At 44.4% G+C, this 26201-nt stretch overlaps 1 protein-coding gene across 3 annotated transcripts in view; it reads left to right on the top strand.

The window, feature by feature from the left end:
• The window catches only part of SEMA3B (semaphorin 3B), a 65026-nt gene extending 42356 nt beyond the window's left edge, over nt 1-22670 (top strand). For all 3 annotated transcript variants that reach the window (XM_089525797.1, XM_089525789.1, XM_089525807.1), the window contains 14 exons: nt 6488-6607; nt 6784-6877; nt 8169-8288; nt 9759-9904; nt 10491-10605; nt 11792-11861; nt 13675-13819; nt 14338-14557; nt 15501-15592; nt 16214-16255; nt 17588-17745; nt 18271-18326; nt 20196-20335; nt 22149-22670. In XM_089525797.1, the coding sequence (XP_089381923.1) occupies nt 6488-6607; nt 6784-6877; nt 8169-8288; nt 9759-9904; nt 10491-10605; nt 11792-11861; nt 13675-13819; nt 14338-14557; nt 15501-15592; nt 16214-16255; nt 17588-17745; nt 18271-18326; nt 20196-20335; nt 22149-22616 (1986 nt within the window). In that variant the 3' untranslated portion in view covers nt 22617-22670. The remainder of the gene's footprint in view (nt 1-6487; nt 6608-6783; nt 6878-8168; nt 8289-9758; nt 9905-10490; nt 10606-11791; nt 11862-13674; nt 13820-14337; nt 14558-15500; nt 15593-16213; nt 16256-17587; nt 17746-18270; nt 18327-20195; nt 20336-22148) is intronic.
• Nucleotides 22671-26201: the final 3531 nt, after the last annotated feature.

The raw sequence follows: 26201 nt of genomic DNA, 5'->3' as shown, positions 1-26201 counted from the left end.
CAATCCCAGTGTTTCTGTTTACACTGACTGGCACAACCCAACAAATTTTGCTGCTTGAGGAAGAGCAGCAAATGACCAACACCCTTCTCCAGTGTTAAAGTGCACAGATCCCAAAGCTAACCAAAGGCATATGACCCATTAGGAAGAAAATCCCACAATTTCTTTTCCCCTCCCTGTCAGTAAAAATACAACAATCCCAAAACCAATAACAATTACAACTTAAAGAAGAGAGACAGAGTGCTATAGTAGTTTGAATATTGGACTTGCTAAATTGTCACTCAGAGGAAGCAAGTGACTCCTCCCATCATTAAATCATGTTAATTGCACAATAAGGGGGAAGATTATTACAACCCCACGCACTTATTGCATTCTTGTCCCATCCGTAAACAGTAATGAACATGTCATTTGGTATTAAGGGGAGTTTCCGTTAATACCGAATGATGGGACAAGAATGGGATAAGCGCATGGGTGTGTGATGATCTTTCCTCCTATGGTGTGATTAACATGATTTAATGAAGATTTAATGATGGGAGGAGGATGTTTGCCTCCTGTGTGATAAAGTCCTATGACTCTGGAGACCAAGGTTCAAATCCCTGCTCAGCCATGGAAACCCACTGGGTGACCATAGGCAAGTCATAGTCTCTCAGCCTCAGAAGATGGCAATGACAACCTCCCTCTGAAGAAACTTTCCAAGAAAAAAACATTATAGGTTAGCATTAGGATCATCATAAGTTGGAAATGACTTGAAGGCACATAACAACAAACAACAGAAAAAGGTAGCCATTTGCTGCCCCTTTTTCAACTCCCTAAAATATTTATTTAGGGGAGGCTTGCCATTGCCTTCCTCAAAGGCTTGGAGAGTATGACATGCCCAAGGTCAGTGCATGGTTTAAAAACTTAAATCACTGTTTTTCCACCAGGCTCTGCCTGAACCCTAAGGTGACCCTATCACAGGGTTTTCTTGACAAGACTTGTCCAGAGGAGTTTGCCATTGCCTCCCTCTGATGCCAAGAGTATGTGACTTGCCCAAGGTCACCCAGTGGGGTTTCCAGAGCCACAGTCCAACACTCAAACCATGACACTATGCTGGCTTTGTATAGCTTTAACACCTTAGATGATTCTGTAAATCTGCTGCTTGAGTAGTTAGCTGTCTGACTGCCCAATGTCAGGGCCAAGCCTGGTTGATAGTCCTGCACTTTATGGCAATGTAATCACCATCCTCTTGCCTCTTTTCCATAGCAGAGTAACTTTTGCAACTGCAGCAGGTCTCCAAGTCTGATTTATAGCATAGTAAGACTCTCCCTGACTTGTTACCATTCCATTTGAATGCCACAGTATAAGTTCCATGCTGAGAGCAAATCTTACATGAGAGGAATCTGCAGAGAATAAATAATGGACCCTCTCCTCTTTTGTTGTGCAAATGATCCAGGGGCAGAGCAATTATCACCAGAGGAGGGCAAAACTCCCAATGTCTCTTCAGCTGTGAGAAAAGGATCATGGGGCACATGGAGTGCTCACCCCAATGTAGGCTCTTGAGGAGAGGATCATACTGGCTCTAACAGGGCTAGGAAAGAGTCCAGCTACTTTGGAGCTCAGCTTTCTTTATGGTGGATGTTCATTTAAATTCAGCACTACAAATTTGATATTAGAGAGTTGAAGTTAAGCATTACAGGAACCTAAGCTCCAAGATAGCACCCTCTGGATGAATAGCAATGTAAATGAAGAGGGGAAAGGAGGGCTGTGAGGCTAAGAGGTTTGTGAGAGGATGAATGCTGAGAATATGGGTTGGAGAGTGTGAGAGGGAAAGGAATGTGGTGAATTCTTGGGTTAACAGGTGGGGTGCACTAGGATACATTTTGCACTCCCCTCCCCCTCTCCGTGTGTTTATAAAGAATAGAGAAAATAGCCCTGCCATACACTTCATGCACTGCTTGTATATTTGACTAGATGAGAAACTTTGGCCTGATACAGACAGCCAAAATAAAGCTGCTTCGAGTCACTTTGCAAGTATGCTATTTAAATGATACATGCGTCCTAAGTGTCCAGAAGCCGCACCAAAGCCACACTCCAATCCTAAGGACTGGAGTGCGGCTTTGGTGCAGCTTCCAGACTCTTAGGGCGCATGCATCATTGAAACACCATACCTCCAAAGTGACTTGAAGCAGCTTTATTTTGGCTGTCTGTATAGGGCCAATACATCTTTTTTAACGCTCAAGCCTGCTTTTTCCTCCCGTTCGTCCACACTGCTAGCTATTGTCAACATCAGGGATGGGGGAATGTGTGGCCCTCCACATATTGGTGAACAGTAACATCCATCAGCCCTAGCCACCATAGCCACTGGTGAGGGACTATAGGTGCTGCAGTCCAGCAACATCAGGAGGGCCACTTGTTCCCTTTCTCTAGTGTATAGTGGCTGTTCAGAGATTCAGGCTAGGGGCTATTCCAGTTCGGTGCCAAGGATTGAACACAGGGCCATTTGCATTGCAAAGCATGTGCTGTATCACTGAACTACAACCTAAACTTAACCTGTGACATGACTCAGTTCATGCTGTGTGGTGTGAAAAGCACAGTCTCCAAAGTAATTCCCAGCTTGGCCTTAGGGACTGTGCCACAAGGGGTTATTTACCACATTATACTTTCCTAGGACCTTTCATGTCTGTGATGGATGGCTTGAGGAATATAGGCAGGGAGGCATTCAGCAGAAGCTTAGTGGTGCGTGTCCAGTCTCTGGGAGAGGTGCTAAGACAACCGGGCTGGAACATCTGCCCCATCCCCATGCATTGATCCTCCATGTTTGTGTCTGGCTCATTTCCTTTTCCCATTAGCTAGGCAGCTGGACAGGCCAATGGTGTAAGGGAAGCCAAACCCTTTGTGTATATTGAACACTGTCCCTCTTCTTAGATTTAATTTTTGCTTGACCTAAATGAGAAAGCTGGCTATCGGGTATTGGAGTCAAATTGTTCACATTTCATTATGTGCATTTTCAGTTCCCCTCCTGTGTTTAACTAAACTAAAGGAATGACCATACTTGTCCCCCCTCCCTTAACCTCAACAGATAATAGCATCAAAAAAACCAATAGAAACCATCTCTTGATTAGTCTGGATATAATGATGTCTCCATGCTATCCCTCTTCCCAGCTATTTCCTCACCTCTTCCTTTTTATTCATTATCTGAACCTCCTTTCCTGTTCAGGTTGGCTTTATGCAGATGTCCATTGTCACCAGTGATGCCATGTTTATATTGTCTGTTGAAGATATAATTTTTAATCTAGCAGAACACTATCTACTTCAGGATGCCCATATGTACCTACATAGTTGTTAATTGTGTACCTTCAAGTCGTTTCTGACTTACGTCAACCCTAAGGTAAAAGAGGAGAGTTGGGGTTTTCTTGGCAAGATTTGTTTGGAGGAGGTTTGCCATTGCCTTCCTCTGAGGCTGAGAGCATGTGGCTTGCCCAAGGTCTCCCAGTGGGTTTTATGGCCAAGCAGGAAATTGAACCTTGGTCCCTAGTCATAGTTCAGTGCCCAAACCATTAGGCCATGCTGGCGCTCCTATGCTATGAGCATTGTGTTGTTCGATTCAGCATCACTGTTCTTATTGCTGTGGTGCTGTTGTAACAGCATCAGGGGGAGAGAATGATATACCTCAGTCTCAAATGTGTCCACATGTGGCAAAAGAGGTATGAAATCATGGGCAAGAGCCAGCCTTTCCATTCTGTTGATGGAGCTACTTCTAGTAGTCACTATTGGCTTCTCTGTTGGTAGAGCAGGAATCCACTCTCAGATTTTAGTTTGAAAGGTAAATCACCTGCCAGAATTGTTGAACTTATCTTGAGGATAAGGTGGAGCACCTTGGACAGGCCTTCAAAATTCAGACTAAACCTTGGAATGAGTTCACAACTCTTGTGCACTACACAATTAGAACAGTGTGTGTCGTTCCACCTGAAGAGCCACAGATGCATCCAGTGGAATCCTGGGATTTGCAGTTCAGTGCAGCACTAGAGATCTCTGCCCCTCCCTAAATGGTGAATCCCAGGATTTCATAGGGTGGAAACATGGCAATTAATGTAGAAGCATAGTGCTATCTTTGTGTAGTGTGAAAGAGTCCATGGAAACCAACAGCTACCACTGATTCCATCAATGGAAACATCTTCTCTGAAGATGTCAGCCACAGATGCTGGTGAAATGTCAGGAAGAAAATCTTATAGAACATGGCCACATAGCCTGAAAAAAACAAAACAAAACAAAACAAAACCATAAGGAAGGTGTTTCCTGTCTCTCCAACCCAACCCACTGTTTGCCCAGTGCCCTGAACCTGTTCCAGGATGGTGCGGAAGATTGAAGAGGGAAAGAAAATCTCTCTAAGCACCACACTGACTCTTCCTACCTCCTTCTCTGCTGCCCCACATGTATTTCTGCATGCTTGCTTGCTTCCTGCTGCCGCTGCTGTGTTTTCCTTGTGATTGACAGCCACGTGCAGCAGTGGGTCGTTGGGGAATTAGCCTTCCATTCAACTCTCTTCAGCCCTTGTTTGCCTTGGCTTCTCCTTCTGAAATTACCTTTAAAAAAAGACCAAGAGGAGAAAGCTCTGCCCCAGTCCTATTATCCAGTTGGAACCTGGAAAGCTGTCTCAAACCATTGATCCATTAAGCCTGTTATTGTCAGTACTTAGTGACAGAAATGACTCTCTGGAGTTTCAGGCAGTATTCTTTCCTGGCTCTGCCAGGAGATACCTGGAGATCTTCCTTAAAAAAAAAAAAAAAACACCAAAAACTAACCAGGACATGTCTTGCTTTGCTTCCAAAATCAAAGGAGAGTGGGAGTTTTAGGGTGGCATGGTGGTTTATTGAGAGTCAGCATGGGTAGTGGTTTGAGAGCCAAACTATAATTCTGGAGACCAGGATTCAAATCCCCACTCAACCATGGAAACCCATACTCTCTCGCAAACCATACTCTATCATCCTCTGAGGAAGGAAAAAGCAAAACCCTTCTGAACAAATCTTGCCCAAAAAAAAGACACCTTGCAATAAGTTCATCTTTGGGTCTCTGTAAGTCAGAAATGACTTGAAGGCACTCAACAAAAACAACTTATGGCTTACTATTTTTGCTTAATTTTTCTTTCAAAGTGCATGATGGTTCTGGATAGAGCCTTGATTTTCTTCTTCCCTACAATGTTGCCAAACTCTCCCCCCCCCCCCCCCACAGCTCATGCTTACTCAAAATGTTACTTTTTTTACTGCAGTTCCCAGAATCCCTCAGCCAGTATGGCTATGCTAGATGGAGAATTCTGGAAGTCATAGTCCAAAGATTTTTTTTCACACTCTGTCTTTTCTTGCCCATTCGTCATGAAAAAGTTTCACTTCTGCCTGAGCTATTCCAGACATTTGAACAATCAGCCACTTTTTAATGAGCTGTCCAGGCAGAAGTGATCTGTTGGCGGCTAATTGTGCTCAGCAGCAAGTCAAACAGATGTCCCTCTCCTGACAGGCTCTGGAAGGGAGGGTCTGGCCCTGCATGTTGCTTTGCGAGAAGAATGAACTGAACTGGGGTCTTTGTGTCTTCTGGGGAGAGGCACGGCATCTCCCTGCCCTCCTCCAGCTCCTCTAACCCCTTGGATGATGCATATTATTGGCAGGTCTGTAGACCCTCTGAGTTCAGCAGTGCCCTCTGCTGCTGAAAGAGGTTGGAGGTGAAATATTAACAAGAATTCCAACCAGCCATAGACATCATGGCACCTGGCATTCCTGCCCAGCCAGAGAGGAATTGTAGCACAGTCCTGAATGTAACGAGAGGCTCCCACAGGCTTTGGCATTCCAGCAATGTCAGGGGAGGATGCCCAGGAGTAAGGAAAGGACTGACATAGCACATGCCAACACCGAGTGGGGCAGCAATCTTACACACTTCTTTTGACACCTTGCCGGTCTATTCCCAGTTTTGTCTCCCCCACAGGATGTTCTTTCTGGCAAGGAGAGGGAGGCACATCTGAAATAAGAATTTGGATGGAGCCATGAGATGGAATGTAATTGACTAGGAATGGAGAAATCATCTTTGCTTTCGGCTCCCTTGTTGCTGGCAGCCATCCAAGCCCTCAGCTCCCTGTTTAATAATTCTGTTGATGCCTTGCAGTAATATGTCTCTTTCACACAACAGAATTATAACACTTTCATACCACTTTAAATATCACAGCCCCATCCTACATAATCCTGGGGTTTATAGCTTGTTAAAGCTCTCTGACAGAGAATTCTAAGTATCCCTCCCTAAACTACAAATCCCTGGATTCCATAGGATAAAGTCATGGAAGTTAAAGTTATATCAAAGTTAAAGCCATATTTGTGCTATGTGAAAGAGACCCTGATCTATATATTTATTTCTGTGCCCATCCACCTGTCCTTTCATTCTCTTTATTTTGCAGTTTCTCTTTGATAAGTCAGAAAGACACGTCCTGAAATTGCTGTGTAACAATTGCTGCTCTTGCTTCATTTTGTAGGCTGAGTGTATGAACTTTGTCAAGATTCTGCACCTCTACAACCGCACACACCTGTATACCTGTGGTACAGGGGCCTTTCACCCCATCTGTGGGTTTGCAGAAGTTGGACAACGTATGGAGGTAAGTCCTTCTAGGATCAAGTGTTTCATTTATATACTTCATTTACACATTCAGTTACACACTGAGATGTGTAAGGGCTGAAGCTGAAGCCAGAGGCGGAGAGCTAAAAGAGCTGCAGATGTTCCAGTCAGGCTCTTATTGTAAACATGTTTGTTTCTGTCTTTCTCCTTCTCTAGGACTCTGTATTTAAACTGGACCTCAGGAGCTTGGAGGATGGCAAAGGCAAGAGCCCTTATGACCCACGCCACATGGCTGCCTCAGTGCTTGCAGGTAAGCAACCCATGTGCCTTCCTTTCTCTGGTTATTAATAACACCAGAAAAATGCTGTGAAGGTCTGGCCCAAGACATTTCACTACCTGAGGCAAAGATGACCCCATAACCTCTGCATGTACAAAAGCAGACTGGGGTGGCAACTGACTCTTACTTCAACACTGGTTGAAGTGGGATACTGTCCTCTGCCATCTCTGAAGTCAGCTAGATGGCTTAAGACAGTTCTGCTCAAAGTGATGATCCATGGACTGGTGCCAGTCCTTAAGCCTTCAGCTGCCAGCTCCTGGCAGGTTTCCAGGAAAAAAACCAACAACTGTAACCAACGGAACCCGAATATAGTACCAGTCCTTATTGCAGCGGAGTGGAAAACTGTTGATCCCCCACATTCATTTTGGAAATCTTCCTTCTAGTATTCTTCTGCCGTCAGTGACATCCTAGTTTGTGACAAGCTCATCCCGAGAAAGTATCATACCAGTTTATTATATTTTCTTACTGATATAGTAGCAATGTTCTTTGTATTCCATATGTACTTGTCATACGGTTATACAGTACTTCTTTATGTAATTCAAACATTTTCATTAAAATGTTTTAAAAGCACTGGTTTAAGGGACCCAGAACAGAAACATGCATGACAGAGGGGAATGGCCAGGAGGAATGATCAGAGGGCTACCACTGCTGACCATCAGTATCAAGTGCTTGAGGCCATTACATCATTCTGTCTAATAGTCCTGATTGTGCAGGATGTCCTCAAAATGCAAGGTTTTCGCCTCCCATAGACACATGGCCATTTATTTGAGAAAGGAATATGGCACTTTCCCGGCCAATATGCAGCTATTGGGATCTTGGCAGACCACTGCTCTGCTATCTATGTTGCATCCAACATGTTCCAGTCCTTCCCTCAACCTAGCCCTTAGTGTATCCTGTCTGTGAGGAGTGGAGAACTTCTTTGAGATTTGTTTATAATAAAAATGTGACCTTTATAGATCTTATAAATAAGCAAAGAAATAAATGTCTTTGCTGCCTTGAGGTTTACCTTAAAAGGCAGCTTATAAATTTCTGAAATATATAAAGAATAAGCCAGTGTTCTGGCCTGGGGTGGGAGATGCTAGTCCTCACCGAGCCAAAAAGTTCCCTGAGTAACCCTGGGACTGTCACTTTCTGTCAACCTGACCTTTCTCATAGGGCTGTTGTGGGGATAAAAAGCCATGCAAGTTCATTGGAGTAAAAACAGGTTATAAATGTAACTGATAAATCAATACATAGTTGTTGTTCTTTGATCTTTTGTGGCCAGGTGAAGAGCTTTATTCTGGTGTGGCTACTGACCTGATGGGCCGGGACTTTACCATCTTCCGCAGCCTGGGCTCTAGACCTTCTATTCGTACAGAGCAGCATGACTCCCGATGGCTCAATGGTCAGTGAGGGGTGCAAGAGCATCCTTGAAATGGGTCAGAAATTGGACTAGAAGCTGCAAAGTCAGGGCATTCTTGTTGGGTTTTTTTTCATTTCATTCAACAGGGTAAGAAAAAGGGCAAGAGGAAGCTATTGCTCTTTTTCTTACTCTGTTGACTCAATGGTTGTTAGATCTAGAAGAAAATTGTCCTTTAGGTACCAGACAAAACTATAGTTCCTGACAACTCTTGTCAGTTTTGCTTCAGTCAGATCCCTTGTGGCTGTTTAGAGAGACTTGTGAATGGAGGCTGCCATCTAGTGGTCAGATTCCAAGTGGACCTCATCCATCGTGGGCCAGAAGGCTGACAAAGGCCAAGTTGCTAGACACAATGAGAGAGATCTTTAACTACAGTACCATTTTCTTTGGGGTTTTTGCTTGGTTGTCCTTTTGTGTTCTATTTAACTCATTAAGGGCTCCATATTGCTGTTTGAAAGATCAGGGGACATCACCTGTGGAAAAAATATTTTGACCAATTCCCCTTGTAGCCTTTTCCCAAACTAAATTAGTTCTTCCTAAATTATTTCGTTTCAAAGCTTGGACTACAAATTTTGGATTACAATGCCCAAAATGCACTAAGATGACCATGCTGGCTGGAGTTCTGGGCACTGCAGTCCAAAGACTTTTTTTAAATTGCTATGTTAAGTTGTTCTATATAGAGGAAAGATAGGTACAGCATCTGCATTTGTCTTCTCTCCCTTATGAAGATTCACAGGAGATTTTAATTAAGAAAATAGTGGAATACTGGGCACAGCCCCTTAACAGTTTTTCACATGTGCATCTACATACCCATGCACACACACATACACACAGATATGACTGAGAGATTTGTATGCCTTTGGTTTGCATGCTGATGGACCTAGATTCATTTCCTGAAATTTCTAGTAAAAGCAGGGATGGGGAATATGAGATGATGTTGGACGCAGTTGCTAGCATCCCTCATTATAGACCATACTGGCTAGGGATGATGTGAATTGCTATCTTATGAACGTGTGGAGGGTCACACATTGTCCACTGTTGGTGTAGTGGATAATAAGAAAGGTTGTTGTTCTAGAGAGCCTTTACCTATTCTAGTAGGTGGAATCTTAAGCTATGTAGCCTAACTGTCTCATGCAGTAGAAGAAAGTTTTGTAAGTCCCAGCACTGTTATTATTTGAAAGCTCTGGAGATCCTGATTGTGGGCCTCACATGTCAGGCCTAATTTCTCCTTTAAAAGAGCTATGAGAAAACATTGTTCATTGTCAAGTTTTGGGCTAAGTTAGAGGAGAAGCTAGGAATTGGGAAGCAAGTTGACTGCACTTCTTCCCAGTTCCTGCTTATCTTCCTCTATCCCCACTCCCTGGTGAAGTCACCTCCAAATGTCAGTATCAGTAAGAACGATCATCTCCTTGACTTGTGCTTCACTGACGTTCTCTTCCATCTTTCTGACACAAGAGCCTAAGTTTATTGATGTCTTCTGGATCCCGGAAAGCGAGAACCCAGATGATGACAAGATCTTCTTTTTCTTCCGGGAAACGGCCGTGGAGGGATCCCAAGGGCTGGGAAAGCAGACCTTTGCCCGCATTGGCCAGATTTGCAGGGTGAGAATTCTGTGCCTGCTGAGAGTGAACAAGATTCCTGGGGAAGGGTGCATGAGAGGAGGAAGGCAAGGACCAGTCAGGTTGCTAGCAGTCAAGAAGGGTTGTGTGGGGGAGGGGGGGGGGAGAGAAACCTTGCTCTGGCTGAGAGGAAACTGAGCAAAAGGGCAGAGGCTTGCAGTGGTGCTTGAGACAAACAGTGGTATTTATCTCAGGCTAATGAAGCTTGTGACAGCTGTTCTGCTACCAGGATTTGGGGAAGTGTTTATCTTAGCTAGGCTGGTAAAGCACCAGAGCTTGGAAAAGTTCAGTATCTTGGGACTGCAACTCCCAATATCGTCTAACATTGGCTATGGTGGTTGGAGGATTTCAGGAGTGCTTTTCAAGTCCCACTCTTAGACCTTTCTACCTTGCAAATGTTTGAGCCCCTTGTTGAACCATGAGTCAGTTGGCCTTCTTGTGAATCATGTTCTGTGGCAGCAGCCAGATGGAGGAAAGAGTAGCTGGAGGAAAGAGACTGAAATGTGGAGATAAGGCAGGGAGAAGATGGCTGGGTGGCTCTTTAACTGATATCTTCCTCTCCTTGCAGAATGACATGGGTGGGCAGAGGAGCCTGGTGAATAAATGGACAACCTTTCTGAAGGCCCGGCTGGTGTGTGCTGTGCAGGGTAGTGACGGGAGTGACACCTACTTTGACCAGCTCCGTGAGTGACTGTAGCTGTGCGAGGGGCTGGGCTGGGCTGGATCCAAGGGACCCAAATATTGCTGGGACTGGCTTTCACCTGAATCAGTGACATCTCAGAAAAAGGAAGTTGTAGCCAGGAAGCAGTAGTGATGCAGGGGGGTCATGTTGCTTTATTTTTATTCCCCCCACCCCCACAGAAGAGAACTAAATGCTACATTAATGTCTCTCACTTTCTAGACTGGAGTGGGGAAACTTGTGGCCTCTACCATAGGAGATTTGTGGTCTAAATAGTGACACACTTGCCTATTCTGGGGTGAAGCTATTCTGAAGTATTCACCCTATTCTGGGATGAAGCTCCTCCTTGCTCAGATCTTGGGCTGCCACATCCTTCAGATATTTTAGCTTACAACTTCCCAGAAGTCCCAGATAGCATGTTCATTGGTGAGAGATTCTGAGAGCTGTAGGCCAGAACATCTGGCACAGTCTGACCAGATGTGGAGGGCCATAGTTTCACCGCCCCTGTTTTGGACATACATAGTTTGGTGAATAAATGGACAACCAGTTGTACCAACAGAAAGCCAGACCACTGGGCAAAGGTTTTTCAGAAGAATATCATGACCTGGAAAAACCATTTTAAAAATATGTTGATGGTGATAATTATAGTTTCAATCCTGTGCAATAATTTTCATGCTAAAACCAGACTTCTTTCACATTATCTTTTAAAACCTGCTTCCAAATCTCAATAAGGAACACAATTTCCTTTGCTGCTTCCAAATCTCAGTAAGAAACACAATTTTCTTTGAAAAAATATGAATTTATAATTTCTTAATTTTAATATTTAATATATCTTCCTATTATAGCTCCCTAATCTCCTCCCCCTTCTGCCTAATCATAGCCAAATCTCATAATCTAAGCAACCAATTTGTACAGTCTGGTGCATTCTTGCAGACTCTGGCAATATGATTTTCTGCAACTAAAAAAAAAAAAAAGAATGACTGTAATATCTCTTAACTGCTATCGAATCACAACAGATACCAGTGAGAGAGGCTTCATTTCTCTATGAGGTTTTTGATAGGTGGATTAGCAAAAGGTCACTTTTGAGCAAGGTCACTGTTTCCTTTGGATGAGGTGGAGATTGCCATGCTCTGGGTGAATGATGAGAAGCTGGTGACTCTTTCCATTCCTCTTCTGCTTGCTCTGTTCAGGTGATGTCTTCCTGCTGCCAACCAGGGACAAACGTAACCCATTGCTTTATGCAGTTTTCACCACTTCCAGGTAAGAATAATATTCACTATTGTGTGCCTTACTTCAGGCTGGGCAACTTCAGGTTTGCCAGATCTATTTTATTATGAGAATCCCAACATCGACCAACCAGAGCTGAGGCAAAGAGCATACACCTTTCACACTACACAAATATAGCACATTGATTCCACTTTAACAGCTATGATTACTTCCAATGGAGTCCTGGATTTGCAGTTTAGAGAGGGGTACTTAGAATTCTCAGCCAGAGAGCTCTAGAACCTCACCAAACTACAAACCCCAGGATCCCACAGGATGTTGCCACAGCAGTTAAAGCAATGTAATGACATTGTGAAAGGGCATGCAGAATTAAAGAATGGGGTACCTATGATCACATTTAGTAGGAATTTGTTTTTGGTGGCAAGCATGAAATGAATTCACAATCATTTTGGTGTCCACTCCAGGTTACCCAAAGCATCCTTCATTTTAGCATCCTAATATAAGTGGAGAATAATAATAATAATAATAATTATTATTATTATTATTATTTATATTCTGCCTTTTCCCAAGGGGAATCATCAGATCATGTTGTTAAACAGGTATGAGTCAGAAATACTGGCTGATCAGTTATAGGGGCTGTCCTAAAGGCCTAGCCTCATATTGTCCTGTTTGGATGACACAGGCCAAAACTCTGATCCTGGCAGACTGGACACAGATCTGGTGGAACCCTTACCCTGGGTTAGCTTGACCCCTAGTTTGCTGCTGAGTTTCCTAGAAACTCTGGCTGTTCAAATGGCCCCCATGTGCTCCTTACCTTTGTTGATGTTGCTCCTACTGAAAAGCCCCCTGACACCACATCTGATGTGGAAATGGGGTGCCTAGCCATGTGGGTGCAGCTAGTCACCCCATTTCTGCATCAGACATGGCAACTGGGGGCTTCTCAATAGGAGTGGCAGTGTAGAAAGGTAAGGAGTGCATGCTGGTAGCGAGTCCCCAGGTCTGTGCAAGGACAAGTGTGTAAACACTCACCCGTCTCTATGCCAGTCCTGGGACCAACCCAGGTGAGCACATAGGCCAGAATAGTATGATCTCGGTCCATGTTATCCTGGCTCATCTGCTCAGGGCTCCAGATCACCCAGAATTCAACAATTAAATCCCAATCTACTTTTCAGCCCGGGGTGTATTTTTTCCACCAGGCTAGAGAAATGTAAATATTTTTCCAGATGTAGTGGATGCAGAATGGATTCAGAAAGTACTTTTTGGATTACTACGCTTCAAATATCCCAAGCAGTATAGACAGTGACCATTCTGGCTGGTGACTTTTGAGAGTTGTAGTTCAAGAGATAATAATAAATAATAATAAAATCTTTATTTATATCCCGCCCTTCCAAAAAGATCAGGGCGGCTTACAAATGCAACAGTGCAACAGATACAGGTTAAAAACACAGCAAACATCAGTACCAATACAAAAATAAAAAATAAAAGCCCCATTAGCCCATCCTCATGGCCACGGAAGAGGAGGGAGGCCCACAGGATGTTTAGTCGGGGAATGCCTGCTTAAATAGGAAGGTCTTAAGATCCTTCCTAAATTGGGCCAGGGTAGTAGATGAGCGGAGCTCGATGGGCAGCGTGTTCCAGAGGGCAGGGGCAGCTGTGGAAAAGGCTCTTCTAGAGGTAGAAGCTAGCCTAGCCCCTGGCACCTTCAGCAATTGCTGCCCAGATGTTCTGAGGTTGCGAGGCGGATAACTTTTCCACTCTCTAAGCGAGATGACATTATGTAGCTCTTTTCATATTTCCTCCCAGTTTCTTTATGTTTCCAGTAATTCTTCTTTTCACTCTGTCCCCACAGCACTGTGTTTAATGGCTCTGCTGTTTGTGTCTACCACATGAACGACATCCGTAGGGCCTTCTTGGGGCCTTTTGCTCACAAGGAGGGGCCCAACTACCAGTGGGTGTCCTACCAAGGCCGTGTCCCTTACCCCCGCCCAGGAATGGTATGTGTCTTAGACTTCAGAACATGAAATGAGGCGGGGTATTTTTTCTTCCTCTATAGAGATGTGGACACACACAGAACCAGGCTTTTAGGAATAGCAGGTCTAGGAAAGTAAGAGCTGGCTGAGATGAAGAGCTGGGAAAGGTGGGGTAGGGTGCTGAGCTTTTATTGCAGTATCTTGCCAGTATTCTGTGGGATTTCAGAGACATAATACATAAATGAAATCTGAGTCAGGACTCAAAATAGAGGTCATCAGCATGGAAGAATGGGGGGAATTGTAATGGTGTACAATTGGAGCAGAGCAAAGGTTTGAAAAAGTCATTTTGGATTACAATTCCCAGAATCCTCCACCTAGCATGATCAGTGAAATTTTGGGAGTTGTAGTTCCAAAAGGAGTAACTTTCCTAAATTCTAGAACAGCAGTTGAGCAATGCAGGAATACATGAAGGGCGTATAATTGGATGTTTCTTGGCATAGATGATCTGCACATTCACCTCTCTTTTCTCTCTGCCCCCACAGTGTCCCAGCAAAACTTTTGGCACTTTCAGCTCCACTAAGGATTTCCCAGATGATGTGATCCAGTTTGCTCGCAACCACCCATTAATGTACAACCCTGTCCTGCCTCATGGCCATCAACCTATCTTCTTGCAAACCAACGTGGGCTACAGCTTTACCCGCATTGCAGTGGACCGTGTGGCAGCTGCAGATGGACACTATGATGTCCTCTTCATTGGCACAGGTGTGTCTGCTCTCCTTCCCTTCTAATAAGGGACAGGTTTCCACTGGTTGCTCCATAAAGCTGCCTATCAGAGGATGGCCTTCCAGAGGATGTCTAAACAAATCATCAGTTTTAATATTGTAATAGTTTAATTCCATTTTAATTGTCATTTTATAAGTGCACTGTGCTTTTAGACTGTAAGCCACTTTGAGTCTCTGTTTTGGGGGGAAAGCATGATACAGATGACGGTCATGATGATGATGTCTCTAGTTCAGAAGTCAAAGGAATGCATGTTTCTGAGACCTTTCGCTGATATCTTTGTGAGTTAACCTCTGAGTTTTCCTCAGTAGTTACCTGTTCCCATTTTGGGACAACCCCAGGCAAAGTTTGCAGAGGGTTAATGTAACATGTAAAAATATCATTTCATAACCCCTGCCCCATCATTTCATTTGCCCCATTGTTTATCTGTTTCTTCCACTGGTCACAGATATTTCCTCATGATTTTATTTATTGGCATATGATTATACAAAATATAATCAGAGAATAGGGCTCCAAGAGAAACAGTAGCAAGTCATGCAGCTTGCTGGAGCAATCAAGAAGGGCCCATCTATTCAATGCATTGAGGAACATTTATGTATTTCGTTGCCAAGGGCAGGTGGGGAGCATATGTCTTGATCTAAATGAAACATGGAATGGTTTCCCACTCCCATGAGTGTAGCAGAGACTAGAAGCAAAACTTTGCCCAAGAAGCCTTGCGAACACATTTTGACCTCACTCAATTTTGTGTGAACTAAATGGTCTGGCTGTGGGTCTTTGCATGAGATGGCCTCTGAGGAAATTTCTCTGGGAGATAGGGATTGGGGAAAGGAGAGTAATAATTCTGCTGAGTTTTTCAGAGGAATTCTCTGCCTGCCTGCAGCCTCTTTTTTGGACTTAGTTGTCTTACTTTCCCCCTGCCTGGTAGATGTTGGCACAGTCTTGAAGGTGGTCTCTGTGCCCAAGGAGACCTGGCAAAACATGGAAGAACTGCTGCTGGAGGAGCTGCAGGTGTTCAAGGTAGGTTTGGACAAAGGAAGGGAGCTGGGCTGGGCCTGAAACAAACTAAGCCTGTACTGTGAGGCTCTGAGCTTTATCACACCGGGTTCTCAGCCCGGCCCGGCAGGAAACGGAACGAGTGGGGGACGGATTTTACCGCACACACCTGTCCCTCACTCGTTCTGTTCCCCCTCTCTTCCCTGCCTATTCCGTTCCAGAGGGAACGCTTTTTGAGAACTGTTCAGAACAGTTCTCAAAAATTTCCCCCTCTGGAATGGATTAAGAACGGAAGAGAAGGGGAACGGAACGAATGAGGGACGGGTGCGTGCGGTAAAATCCATCCCCCACTCATTCTGCACTCGTCCCTGCTCCTTCCATTCCGTGCTCAGAACGGAACGGAAGGAGCCAATGCGGTAAAGCTCTCTGTGTGGCTCAAATATTGTCACTGTATGCTGACTTATTGTCTTCAAAATGGTTGGCTGCTTTTATGACTTCACCAAAGATATAACCTGGCAGTAGCATGGATACCTTAAGAAGGTGCTTTGCTCCCAGACTGCAAAAGAGCAATCCTTAAGAAGGAGACCTGAGAATGCAGATTACCAACAATCCAGTCATGTTACTTTCCTTTTTTCTCATCGACAGGACTCTGCTGCAGTTACCAGCATGCAGATCTCTTCCAAGCGGGTATGTGATACAATGAAATGGCTTAGTGAGAGGCAGATATTTCTTTGGATGAAGTGAAGTTCTTCTTTGACCATTTTCTAATTACATTAAATACTGCCAGGGAAAGAGTGATCTCCATTATGATCTGAACAGGAGCTGGAATGCATTTTTTTTCTCAGAAAGGAAGTTTATGTGGGTTCTTATTCTCAGTATTGTGCTGGAGCTGTCCCTGCTTCTTCAGATACATCCTGTCATATCCATGTGGTATATCCTATCACATCCATCTATACCAGAGCTTTGGAATGTTAACTCATTCAGACTACAGCTGCCAGAATCCTCCAATCAGTGTAGTCAGTAGCCATACTGACTCAGGGATTCAGGGAGTTATAGTCTTCAAATGTAACTTTTCAGCCCTCTGGTCCTGCACTTCTGCACCTGGCTTACATAGCTGAAAGGTGCAGGCTTCTTCTGAGGAAGGGTCCCTGAGCAAATCTGATGGAATTGTCTTGTTTTGGAAATAGCTGCCAGTTCCATTTCTTGCTTGTCCACAGACATATACTCAGGCTCTGTGTTGTGCCCCCTCCCTCCATTCCTAACAGGTAGACAGCTGTCTTCCTGTCTGGTGAATTTAAGGGATTTTTTTGCTAAATTGCCTTATCTTGGAAGTTACTGGTTTGACTTGATTCTCTCATAATTTAAGACTACAGTGGTTGATGAAGTAGTGCTGTTATCATTGCTCACCATTGGCCATGATGTGGAACACAGGAAGTTGGCTTATACTGAGTCAGACCATTGGCCTAGCTAGCCACTTATTTTTAGCACTGAATGGCAACAACTGTCCAGGGCTTCTGGCATGATTTTTTAAAAACTTAATCCTATCTGGAGATCCCTGACTTAGCTTCCAAAATCAAACAAGATCAGGTGAATTCAGGATGCTGTGGTGCTTAGGCTGATGGGAAATGGGGGCAATGTCCAACTCTTGATGACTGGAGCACAAGGGAAATTGTGAAGCCCTGATCGAACAGGATCTAGGAATTTAGACGCAGAACATAGCACTTCTCCATTGAGGTTTTGAATCTGTAAATCCCCTGATAGATGGAGAACAAATGGGCTGCTTCTATACAATTCCATCTATCAGACATTGCCGTGAAGTCCCAAATTACCCTAGGGCCAGGCTACCATTTCCCATGCCACACCAAGGAGAATTCTTGTCTTCCATCTCTCTGGAGAAGACTAGTGTCAGGCTTCCTTGGATTAAGGTGGCCAAGGTTGGATCTTCCTATTAAATCAGGTGTGACTCTACTCAACATTTAGTAGACCTTAACAAGACTACATGACTTTGTCACTTCACAGCAACAGCTCTACGTGGGCTCCAGGACATCCATTTCCCAGTTACCCTTGCACCGTTGTGGGATCTATGGCAAAGCCTGTGCAGAATGCTGCCTCGCAAGGGATCCTTACTGTGCCTGGGATGGCACCACCTGCACTCGCTACATGCACAACACAAAACGGTAATGGCAGGCCAGGAGATCCCAGGGCCTGATGGGTGTCCTCCTCTTGATAGTGGACAATGTGGAGAGGAGAGAGCTTGTTTGTTGTGCCTGGAGCCATTCTTTAACTGTCATCCATATCTGTTTTAAGTTTAGTATATGTTTTTACTACATTTTCTGGACATGCATTTAATAATACTGAACTGCAAAAGAAAAGGCTGGCATCATTTCTATGTGCAGGCTTGGCATGAGCACCATCCATTCTTCTCTGCTTGTGAGCATTCTTCAGTAAGCCCAAGGGCAGAGAAGTTGTGGCTCTAGCCATGACAGTCAGCTGCATCGCTCTATGCAGTAGTAGTACAGGATACACATAGAAGAGACTCATTACCACATAGTTATGGCTTGAGTACCCTTCCTTTATGGCTCTTTGCCTGGAAAATTGGCCTGGTAGCCACTCAACCTCTGGAGAAGCCCCCAGTCTAAGAGTAGAAAACTCACTGCTCCCTGAATATTCTGTCTGTTCTCTTTCTCGCTACTGTCTGATAGGCGGTTCCGGCGGCAGGATGTGAGGAATGGGGATCCTAATACGTTGTGCTCTGGAGGTGAGTGCGCTTAAACCTTTTGTTCTACATTGTGCATGTCAGATTCAGTATATCCACTGTCACCATAATAAAAGATTAAAATCAGTGTCATGATAGTGTAATTTCCTTATTTTATTGAATTAGATGTTGGTTTTTTGTTGTTGTGTGCCTTCAAGCTATTTCCAGCTTATGGAGACCCTAAGGTGATCCTATCATGAGGTTTTCTTGGCAAGATTTGTTCTAAGGCTGAGAGAGTGTAATTTGTCCAAGGTCACCCAGTAGGTTTTGATGACTGATCAGGCAAACGCTGGTTCCCAGGGTTGTATTCCAGTGCTCAAACCACTATACCACACTGGCTCCAGTTGTTAGTACAGTGAGTAAATGTTTTACCCTACTACAATAAATTCTCTCATTCCTTACCCTCACTCATTCTTTATCACAAACCTGATGTGCACAATTTAATACCAGAACCAGAGAGGCTCCAACAAACGGGGAATCTACACGTCGTTACTTTGCAATTGTGTGCAGTAATACCCTGACCTGGAATACATAAAGAAGTTAGCTTGAATATACAGTGAAACCTGTTATGGACCCCCTCACAAAGATACCAAAAACTGCAGGACCTCAAGCCCTGTTCTCCCCAATGGCACCATGTGCATGTGGCTGCACTGCCATTAGAGCCAGACCCCGTTGTCCCCAATGGCATTGCGTGCATGTGGCCGCACCTTCATTAGAGACAATGGGACTTCAGGTAAGCCACCGTTGTCCCCAAGCAATGAGGGCTTACCTGGTCCTGTTGTCCCTAATGGTGGTGTGGGGACAATGGGGGCTTGCCATCCACAGATGCTTAAATCTGCAGATAGCAAGCCCATGGATAACGAGGCCCCACTGTAGTTCCTTCTAACAGCTTCCTGTCCTTTTTCCATGTAGATTAAATATTTGTAACTGGATGTACTGCTTTATCAAAAAAGATGTTGGAGGAATGATAACAGGCCACTGAGCAGAATCCATACTTTGAACTAAGGATGGGGAAATGGTGGTCTAGAGGCCCCTGGCTATTTTTTTCACTTCCCACAGGAAACCTTGATACCCTTTAGAGGGTAAATTCCCAGACCAAAAAAAATGTAATTTGAGATCCTAGAAGTGTCCAGGAATGGTGGCTTTGCTCTGGGCTCCCCACACACCCCAAATACAAAATGGGACTAAAAAGGGACTCCAAGCACTTCTAGTTTTGAATTTTTTTAACCATTTCATGGGGGTGGCCCGTTTACTGACAAGAGAAAATTGGCCCTTGACTTTTCAAAGTTGTCTACATATGCTATTACCACATGTGACTCAAAATCAGTCTGCCCACCATGAGAATGGGAAAGGTTCTGTTTCTCCTTGTTCCCATAGATAACTACAGTGGGGCCTTGTTATCTGATGAGGTTTGGGTCCAGGACTTTCCATGGATTTCAAAATCTATTGATTCTCAAGCCCCATTATATATATTATATGCATAGTAAAATGATGTGTAAAATAGTGAACAGCTCAAGACCAAGGACTGCTTTTTGGAATTGTAAAAATATATATTTCTGAGCCATAGTTAGTTAAATCCATGCAGAACTCATGGATATGGAGGGCTGATTGTACTCCCTTCCATACAGAAATCCTTTGAATTCTAAGGAGTGAAGCACCACATATAGCCAAAATCAATTCCTGATTACATATACTCTTCTCTAAGGATGCTTATGATTGCACATTAGAAACTGAGCCCATTTTTTAGCTAGTGAGCTACAACTGGCATTGAATCTGGCTTTGCTTCTAGCCTGGACCTCTGTGTTTGCTCCTACTTGTCCTCTCCTTTTTTGTCTTCACTGCTGACTGTATTCCATTGATGTTTCTGCACAGATCCCCAACGAAACACTGTGCAGGAAAAGAAACTGTATGGAGTAGAGGGCAGCAGTGCCTTCCTAGAGTGCCTTCCTAAATCACTGCAGGCCCAGATTGTATGGACTTACCAGAAAACTAGCAGTGCCCCCCGGAAGGAGGTATGAGTCTTCTGTGTGTGTGTGTGTGTGTGTGTGTGTAGACTGACTGGAGCCCATTAGAAACAAGGCTGACAAAATCAAGTGCGGCTAAGTTCCAGGAGTGACTTTAGCCTTTCTTTCTCACTATCATCGCCATCATCAATTCATTTATACAATAGCTTTCCCCAAAAGGACTTAAAGTAGTTTACAAAAATTCAAATTCAAATAACAGATAAAGGCACATACATAAGTAAAAATAGAGAAAAGGCATTATTAAATTTATTACTAAAATGCAATTGAGCTATTCATATAATTAACACCATTTAAAACAAATAAATTAAAAAGACAAAATATTATAGTCAATTAAACAGTGCTCAAACCATTGCAGTTATTGCCTTGAAGCCCACTTGCTGCTGAAAGGAGAGCAAGGAAGAAGCCATGCTAGCCTCCTTGGGGAGAGAGTTCCACATCTGGGAGTAGTCACTGAGAAGGCCCTCTTCCTTGTCCCCACCAGAAATGTTTTTTAGGGGGCAGGACTGAAAGAAGATTCCTTTCCCATATCTCCTTTGCTGTTGCCATTCCACTTAAGGTGCCTATGCGATGCATGGGCCAAGAAGCTCCTGTCTCCCATCTCCTTTTGTACCCCTTATTTGCCCTCCTTGAGAGTGGACCCCATCTGTTACAGAGGTGATGGGCAGCTGCTTAGAGGCCAGGCGCCAGTATGTTCCCAGATGCTCCAAAAAGGCCACACTCCCACTGCACAATAAGCCCAAACACTTCCCCTCTCCTTTGCAGTCCCTCTCTAAATGGTGACAGGAAGTGATGGAGATATTCAGGGGTAGTACATAATTCTGAACTTTTTGTGGGTATGGGGCTGTTGGGTTTTTGTTTTTATTTTTTGTATTTTCACACATGGGGGGGCTTTCTGCATGGTTTGGGGCAATAATTACCCAAAAAAGTAAGCTGATTTTTTTTTTAAAAAAATTATGGGATGGGGGCATTCAGAGGCCACAAAAATGAGCTGCAAAGGCTGCATGCAGTCCATGGGCCACACTTTGCCCACTCCACCTTATAGTAGAATCTGTGGGACCCTCCTTCTCCTGATTCCTGGTGATTGCCTGCCTTGTTCTGGGCCCCTAAATTAGCCTGCTTTGTCACGCATGATGGAGGACAGTGGAACACACTCCCTCGGAGTGCAGTGAAGTCTCCCTCCTTGGAGGTCTTCAAACGGAGGCTGGATGGCCATCTGTCGGCGATGCTTTGATCTGGATTTCCTGCATGGCAGGGGGTTGGACTGGATGGCCCTTGCAGTCTCTTCCGACTCTATGATTCTATGATTCTATGATGACAGTGTCTCATCTCCTGTTCAAGGAAGAGTCAGCTGCCAATTCAGTCCACTCCCTATTGCAGGTAATGGTTTGATGCAGTTTTGCATACCCTCCAAATGTCCCAACATGGCATGGATGGTCCCAATTAATTCTCTATCCTCCTTTTTCAGCTGCTTTTGAAATGTATCAGTTTTTCTGTCTTCCTCCCACTTTTCCTCTTTATCCTCATTTTACTTCAGTTGCTACAAAGGTTCAAAGTGCAGAAGTAGTTTGTATTCAGTTGAGCAGCAGAGGGAAGTAGAGAGGAGGAGATGGTGGAATCCTTCCCTTCCCAGTAGGCTCAGGGAAAAGCAAACTGCTATAGCCTTTCCTTGTGTGATCAGTTTGCCATCTTGACTGCACTTGGATATTGCTTGGCCACACATGTCCTGGTTTTACCCATCTTGGCTTCTGTTTTCCATTTCTGTTCCTAGAGATCTGTTTCTCTTTCTTGTGTTGACTTTCAGGTGTTGTTGGATGATCGGGTCATCAAGATGGAGCGGGGAATCCTGCTGCGCAGTGTGCAGCGGAAAGATGCTGGCCTCTACCACTGTCAAGCCACAGAACATGGCTTTACTCAGAGTTTGCTGCACCTCAGGCTTGAAGTATTCAATGCCCAGCAGGCCGAGTCCCTCTCCCTCTCCCTCTCCTGGGAAGAGGAACCCACCCAGCCCTTACATCGCAAGCTTTGGTACCAAGACTTCCTGCAGCTGGTAGATCATCCCAACCTCAGCACCATGGACCAAATTTGTGAGCAACTATGGAGCCGCAAGAGTCACCAGCCCAAGAGGAAGCCACCACTGCCCCCTCCACTTAGTGTCAAGGCCAAGAATCACAAGTGGAAGCATCTGGAGGAGAAGAAGAGAGCCCGCAGCCGAAGAACACATGAAGTTCCCCGCGCGGAGAGAGGACCCCGGAGCACAGACTTTTGGTGACCTTCAAGGACCACAGCTGGATGATCTCTGTGACTGGGAAGGGCTGGGGGAGCACGGTGGGAGTATGGGGGAAAGGGGTGGAGAAACAGAGAAAGAGAAGGCAGGACAAGGTGTAGCCCTTCTGGTTTGGGGGAGAGGGTGTTTTTCTATTCCTGCCTTCATATATGGCTTGTACAGGAAGTGTCATCATAGCAACTTAGCTGCCATTCTTCCAAAGTTGACATGAAGCAACCAAACCTGATACTTCTAGAGAGTTCTGCACCCCTGGCCGCCTCCATAACGCACAACCAAAGACTGGAGCACCAGCCTCCAAGGGCCAAATGAACTGAGAGGCCATATCCTGGAAGCCCTATGCCATGGGAGGTAAAGCTGGCAGGAGTTGTGATTCATTTCCATCCATTGACTGCCCAGATGTTTCTTTTTTAAAATCTAGACACTGATGGCCTCCAGCTGTGAGATTCAGTGGTACTCAGACATTTTCCTGTGATAAGGAAAGCCCCCTGAAGCCCCTTGCAGGGGGAGCAGAACACCATGCTCAAAGCTTTTTCTCAAAATGCAGACTATTTGCCCCCTTTCCTCTTATTCCCACTATTCTCCAAGACTTGTGTGCATATGTGTAGCAGTGTGATCTCCACCCCCAGAGACACAACAGAACCACTGATATATTTATTAACAGATTGTTTACGGATGAATGTAAACCCACTATAGGGTGACCCACCAGGATTTTGCTTCTAACTGAAAGAACAGGGCTGCTTTGCCCAAAGGACTATGGATACATTTTTGACTAAGATTTTTCCAGACATGTACTGTATTGGAGTTTTTCTGGATGTGTATTTGGAATTTTTCTGGATGTTGCAGATGGCAGTGAGGATGGAAGGAAATAGACAAGGAACTAAGCAGTACTATCTGCTCTTGCTCTCCCTTTACCCCCCCTATATTGCGTTTAGGCCTCAGAAGTTTCTTCATTAGCCTGAGTTTTGGGATGAGCAGACCAGGAAGAGAGATATCCCTGCTAAGATAAGCTATTTATGGGGACACCATCCAGCATTGGGGAATAGGTGGTCACTAGGGGACAGATAAATTGCTGGCAGAAGTCTTAGAATTTATTGTACAGTCATGACACAATGGTGTATTGTGAGACTCCTACTAAGATGCATAGTGGGAAATTGGTCCCTGCTCAGAGCCAAGGTGTCTCCCATGGTACATTGCTAGAGAAATGAACACTAACCTGTCTTGCCTAATTTGCTCTGGAGCCTGAGCTAGCAGGCCAAGCAATGTTTTAAAGCCTAGGGACCCCTCTTGTCTCTGCTCAGTTTGAAACCTCAGTCATGGATCAGTTTGCAAGATAGCTCTGATAAGAGCTGATGTGGTCATGGAGAGGGACTTCACCTGACTCTCAGAGAACATAGGGAGGGTGGGATCTCTATGCTTCCCTAGAAATAAAATGGAGAGTGCTAAGAGGGGCAGGCCAGTCTTACCATTAAGCAGAATGAGGTGCTGAGGCCCCATGTTGGCAGCCACATTAGCTTTTCATTTGTTCTCTTTTGTTGGAGAAAAACCTTATGTATGCCATACAACCTGTTCTGTGCCCCTAAACTAGCCTGCTTTGTCACGCATGATGGAGGACAGTGTCTCATCTCCTGTTCAAGGAAGAGTCAGTTGCCAATTCAGTCCACTCCCTATTTCAGGTAATGGTTTGATGCAGTTTTGCATACCCTCCAAATGTCCCAACATGGCATGGATGGTCCCAATTAATTCTCTATCCTCCTTTTTCAGCTGCTTTTGAAATGTATCAGTTTTTCTGTCTTCCTCTCACTTTCCCTCTTTATCTTTATTTTACTTCAGTTCCTACAAAAGTTCAAAGTGCAGAAGTAGTTTGTATTCACTTGAGCAGCAGAGGGAAGTAGAAAGGAGGAGATGGTGGAATCTTTCCCTTCCCAGTAGGCTCAGGGAAAAACAAACTGCAGTAGCCTTTCCTTGTGTGATCAGTTTGCCATCTTGACTGCACTTGGATATTGCTTGGCCACACATGTCCTGGTTTTCATCTGTGGAATGGTTTTAAATTGGCCTGGGATACAGAGAGTATATCTTTGCAATTCATGTGCTTTCTGATACATGGTATGCAAGCAATGCCTGTGGTGTAAAATACATTAGGGAAGGGTGGGATTGGAATTAGTCAGTCTGAAAGTAGCCATCCAGTGAGCAGAACCCACAGTCTTCAGGTACAGAGTGAAGCAAATAGTTATTCATAATGTGTACACACTGCGCAAGCCAAGGAAGCATGCCATTTTAAGGCCCTTCTGGCACTTGACACCCTGATCCACACTTGACCTTCTTGGATGCTGACTGCCCCGTTAATTCTCCTGTCAGTGAGAAAAGTCTGAGATGATCAGGCCATTTGAAGCCTTAATGAATTCTGACAAGTCATTATTTTTCTTTTAAAATACCGAATCATTCTTTGCCTTTAATTTCACTTTACCTCTAGGGTAGTCTGCTGCTGTGGATCCATGTTTTTAAGTCAGGTTCAGAAATGTGAAATATTCTACAAATTGACTCTGCTCCCTTTGCAGTTTTCCTTTTTCTCAGGGGCAAGCTACTGACTTAAAAAGGAACAATTATACTACTAGATTTTTAAGATACATTTTTAGAATATTAGGTTACTTTTCAGCTCTGTATCTCATGGCTCCTGTGTCAGCAGGGAAGTGAACCTGCTCTGGGTTTTAGTGTGACTCTAAAATTGCTGTTCAAGATGCTGGACCTTTTTTTGAGGATAGGGACAGCTTCTCTAAAGGTCAAGGTAAAGCCTAGAGTTGGTTTAACATGCTACTGACGCGGAAGCTATCAGCCACCCCTGTTATAAGCCAACCTATGGGCTCTATACTGTATGTAGAGGCACACATGGTAAAAAGAAACAGTAATATGTGATTCCAGATTCTGTAGACTTCCCATGTCTCTTAGCCGAAGTCTGTGTGGCCCTGTGCATACTGCTAGCTAAGTAAGGGGTTAAGAACAAAGGGAAACTGACAAAGCATTCAGTGCTCTGGAAAAGACATTTTCCAGTACTCCTGCCACCTGGTTGACTGATGGAGCCAAGGAGACAGATCTCTTGGCTAGCCCTGCCAAAACAGCAGCAGTAGCACCCTCCAGGTACCAAGCACTAAGCAAGCATGTGAATAGCTGAGAAAAGCTGTGCAGAGTTATAGAATCATGAAGCTATTTCTAGCAAGTACCAAATAACCACGTCTTTGCTATGGAACAGATTTATAATGGCTCTGATACTGGCCATGGGCCTCAGAAACTATCTGCTTCATGGCGGTGTTGTGTGCGTTACAGTTGATGCTACATCTTCCCTATGTGAATGAGGGCAGCCCAGAGTATCCCCACAGGTAGCCAGTGGCAGAGAGGAAATTATTTTTAAAAGTAATCACTATCTTCCTCATTTTGTTTCATGGGGAGGACTGATTATCTCTGATAACTCAGTCCTTTTGCAGAATGTAGTTTCATCTGCATTTCCCAAGGGGGCTTTGTGAAGTGCAATGTACCTAAGATATTGTGGTGGTAGTGGTCATGTCTGCAACCAGTCTC

This window comes from Sceloporus occidentalis, unplaced genomic scaffold (assembly GCF_023333645.1).
Source record: "Sceloporus occidentalis isolate IW3139 unplaced genomic scaffold, rSceOcc1.0.p SCAF_1, whole genome shotgun sequence".
NCBI classification, from domain to species: Eukaryota; Metazoa; Chordata; class Lepidosauria; order Squamata; family Phrynosomatidae; genus Sceloporus; species Sceloporus occidentalis.
This window is presented reverse-complemented; position numbering and strand designations above follow the sequence as displayed.